The sequence below is a fragment of the Rhagoletis pomonella genome, unplaced genomic scaffold (assembly GCF_013731165.1).
Source record: "Rhagoletis pomonella isolate Grant_MI unplaced genomic scaffold, Rhpom_1.0 Rhpom_scaffold_00002, whole genome shotgun sequence".
In the NCBI taxonomy this organism is placed as follows: domain Eukaryota; kingdom Metazoa; phylum Arthropoda; class Insecta; order Diptera; family Tephritidae; genus Rhagoletis; species Rhagoletis pomonella.
The window spans coordinates 53,136,641-53,139,941 of NW_023458556.1; the positions used below are offsets into that span (position 1 = coordinate 53,136,641).

General features: G+C 41.0%; 1 protein-coding gene across 1 annotated transcript in view; it reads left to right on the forward strand.

Annotated features, from left to right (window-relative positions):
- The first annotated feature begins 213 nt into the window (after window positions 1-213).
- LOC118753739 overlaps window positions 214-3,301 on the forward strand; it is a 9,308-nt gene continuing 6,220 nt past the window's right edge. Inside the window, exon 1 of the mRNA XM_036488611.1 lies at window positions 214-1,506. Within this exon, the coding sequence (XP_036344504.1) occupies window positions 214-1,506 (1,293 nt within the window). The remainder of the gene's footprint in view (window positions 1,507-3,301) is intronic.

Genomic DNA, 3,301 nt, shown 5'->3' on the forward strand with positions numbered 1-3,301 from the left:
TTTGTTGATATTTCAGGGGCTTTTGATAACACATCATATAAGGCAATAAAAGATGCCTTGTTAAGAAAGGGTGTAAGCCCAATCATAAATCAATGGGTGTTATCAATGTTAAGAACACGAAACATCAGGTTGGAATTAGGAGGCACGATAGAATCGATAACAGCCACAAGAGGATGCCCTCAGGGGGGTGCACTCTCTGCTCTTTTGTGGACTATGGTTGTAGACGAACTCCTTTTCACACTGAACAGCCAAGGCTTTAATACGCAAGGCTACGCAGATGATCTGGTAATCTGCATAACAGGGCTTCATGACGAAACTATCACCAACCGCATGCAACAAGCCCTACGTATCACACACAAATGGTGTGAGGATAAAGGCCTAACCATCAATCCTACAAAGACTATTATTGTTCCATTCACTCGAAGGAGGAAATTATCTACTACTAAACTTACTTTGAGCGGCACAGAAATAGAATTTTCCAGTGAAGCTAAATATCTGGGAGTAACTCTTGATAAAACACTTAACTGGAATGCACATTTGGACACTGTTATCAACAAGGCGATGAAGGCCTTCTTTGCCTGTTCACGACTTTTTGGTAAAACATGGGGCCTTACCCCCAAAATGACCTACTGGTCATTCAACACTGTCGTTAAGCCAATAGTAACCTATGCTTCCTTAGCATGGTGGACTAAGGCTACACAAAGAGGTGCAAGCACTAAGCTAAGTAAATTGCACAGAATAGTCTGCATTGGCATAACAGGAGCTATGAAGACCTGCCCGGCCGATGCACTCAGCGCCCTGGTTGGAATACCTCCCTTTCCTATTTTAATAGAAAGTGAGGCTACCACAACGGCACTGAGAATCCTGAACACCTCCGACCTGAAAATCGGAGATATGTCGGGTCACATGAAGGTCCTAATGAAATTCGCTAATGACCCCATACTACAAATGCGCGATGCAATGGTTCCAAAACTAGAAATCTCTAGGAAATTTGAGGTACACATTGCAGATCGAGCTCTCTGGAATACAGGGAACCCATACACCAAACCCAATGGGGAGGTTTGGTATACTGATGGATCTAAGCTTGAAAATGGTAGAACGGGGGCTGGCATTTTTGGGCCGAACTTTAAAAAAATGATACCAATGGGTAGCTACCCCACCATCTTTCAGGCGGAGATTCATGCAATAGAAATTTGTGGCAGAGAATGTCTCAGAAGGGGAACGTCATCGAAATATATCTGCATTATGTCGGACAGTCAGGCAGCCCTACTGGCCCTGAAGTCCCACAAAATAAGTTCTCAGCTAGTACATGATTGCCGCAATGTCCTAAATGCTCTTGGTGACAAGAATACAGTCTTATTAGGATGGGTACCAGGGCATGAGGGACATGATGGCAATGAGGAGGCTGACTGCCTAGCGAAACAGGGAGCTGCCGCAGTATTTTATGGTCCGGAACCCTTTTGTGGGCTCACCAAAGCACATATAAAGGGGACCATGAATAACTGGGTAGACAAAATGTTCAACAGGCATTGGATGGAATGTCCAGGGCAAAGACAAGCCAAACGATTTATCTGCCCTTCAAACGAAGTTTCAAAGAAACTAATCAATTTAGGCAGAGAGGACCTCAAAACTCTCACTAGGTACTACACGGGACACTGTTCTCTTCGTTACCACCTCAGTAAAATCAATCTTTCAGAAACAAGCGTCTGTCGCTTCCGTGAGCTGGACGAAGAAACGCCAGAACACATTCTCTGTGAATGTGATGCTCTCGCTAGGCGCAGACTAGCCCACTTTGGTGCGCTACCCTTAATCCATTTGAAATTTGGAACAAAACGCCCTTGGAGGTGCTAGGCTACATTAAGAGCCTTCCCTTATAGGCCGGGGGCCACGCACAATAGACCACTTTAGAGGTCGCGGTGCATATGGCCCATAATAATAATAATAATAATATTTCGGAGGCGAACTTCGAAAAACGGAGAAATTACTTTTTTAGCTATGACTCAATCTCTTAAAAAAAATTTGTTTGGTCCAATACCCAGCCGAGTGCCGTACAGTGTAATGATTCCATTATCTTCACTTATGTATAATGTAACTATCAATATCTTATAAGAGAAGTGTAAATTTTGTATCTAAAACTAATAAAGGTAGAAGCCCGAAATTCGAGGATGTAGTAGTTTACATATTAGCCCTTGATATATAAATTATTTTAAAGGACATTTCCAACACTTATCGACCTGGTGCACCAAAAAATTTTTTTTTTAATTCTACAGAATTTTTGCATTTAAGCGATACCCATATTGTTACTCTACAATGCACCAAAACTTTTTAATAATTTTTTTATTCAATCATATGTATCTCAGAAATTTCAAAGCCCTTTAAAAAAAATCCTGACGTCAGAGAGAAAAACTAAAAACGAAGTTATACTATATTCGGCCCCTAGTTTTGTGAATATAGAGATTTTTTCGTGTGTTTTAAAAATTTTTGGTTTTTATAGCACGGTGTTACGAAACTGTGGGTATAAAGTTTCAATCACCTCCAGATTTTGAGAAAAATTAGATCAAAGTGACAAAAAATCGTTTTTTGCAATATTTGAGAAGCTCTAGCAACAAAACAAAAGCTGGCACAACCTTCCACTTTGGCTTAAATTAAAGACAGAGCAACAAGTTAACAAGCCATACTTCGAGACGAGTTTCACTACAATTCGAGTCCTTGAAGTCGCCAAGTCGACTAAGTATTATGTTTCGGCTGCGGAAAAAGAGACGATCATTTTTTTCATAAAATTATTAACAATTAATCAAAAGAATCTAAAATGAGTCTAATTTGCGACTAGATTTCTCTACAGGGATAATATCTTCAAAAGCTCAAATGTACAATTTTACGAGAAAAAGGAACAACTACACTGCACCGTGAAATAAAAAGCGTATCAAAAATTAAAAGGCCAAAAAAACCTGCTAGGAAAAATTTACAATAAAGGCAAACTCGAGTATGTGCCCCTCAACCACCCATCTTGCCCATCATACTTTGCACACAACTACATATTTAAATATACATTGAAACGACTTGCGGGCCTCCGCATTGTTGTCGTGTTGCGGCTTATTTAGTGGGGAGATGAATTGTGAATTGGCGTTGACAGTGGCGGTGGTGGGGATGGCGGGGAATATGTAAAAAAGGAGTGCAACGTCGCCACATCACTCGACATTCAACACTCAGCAACGCCAAAGCCAACGCAACCAAACCTAGCCAACAATGAACTCCACCACCATTGTCACCGCATAGAGTGGCAATTCCAATGTGGCAAAGG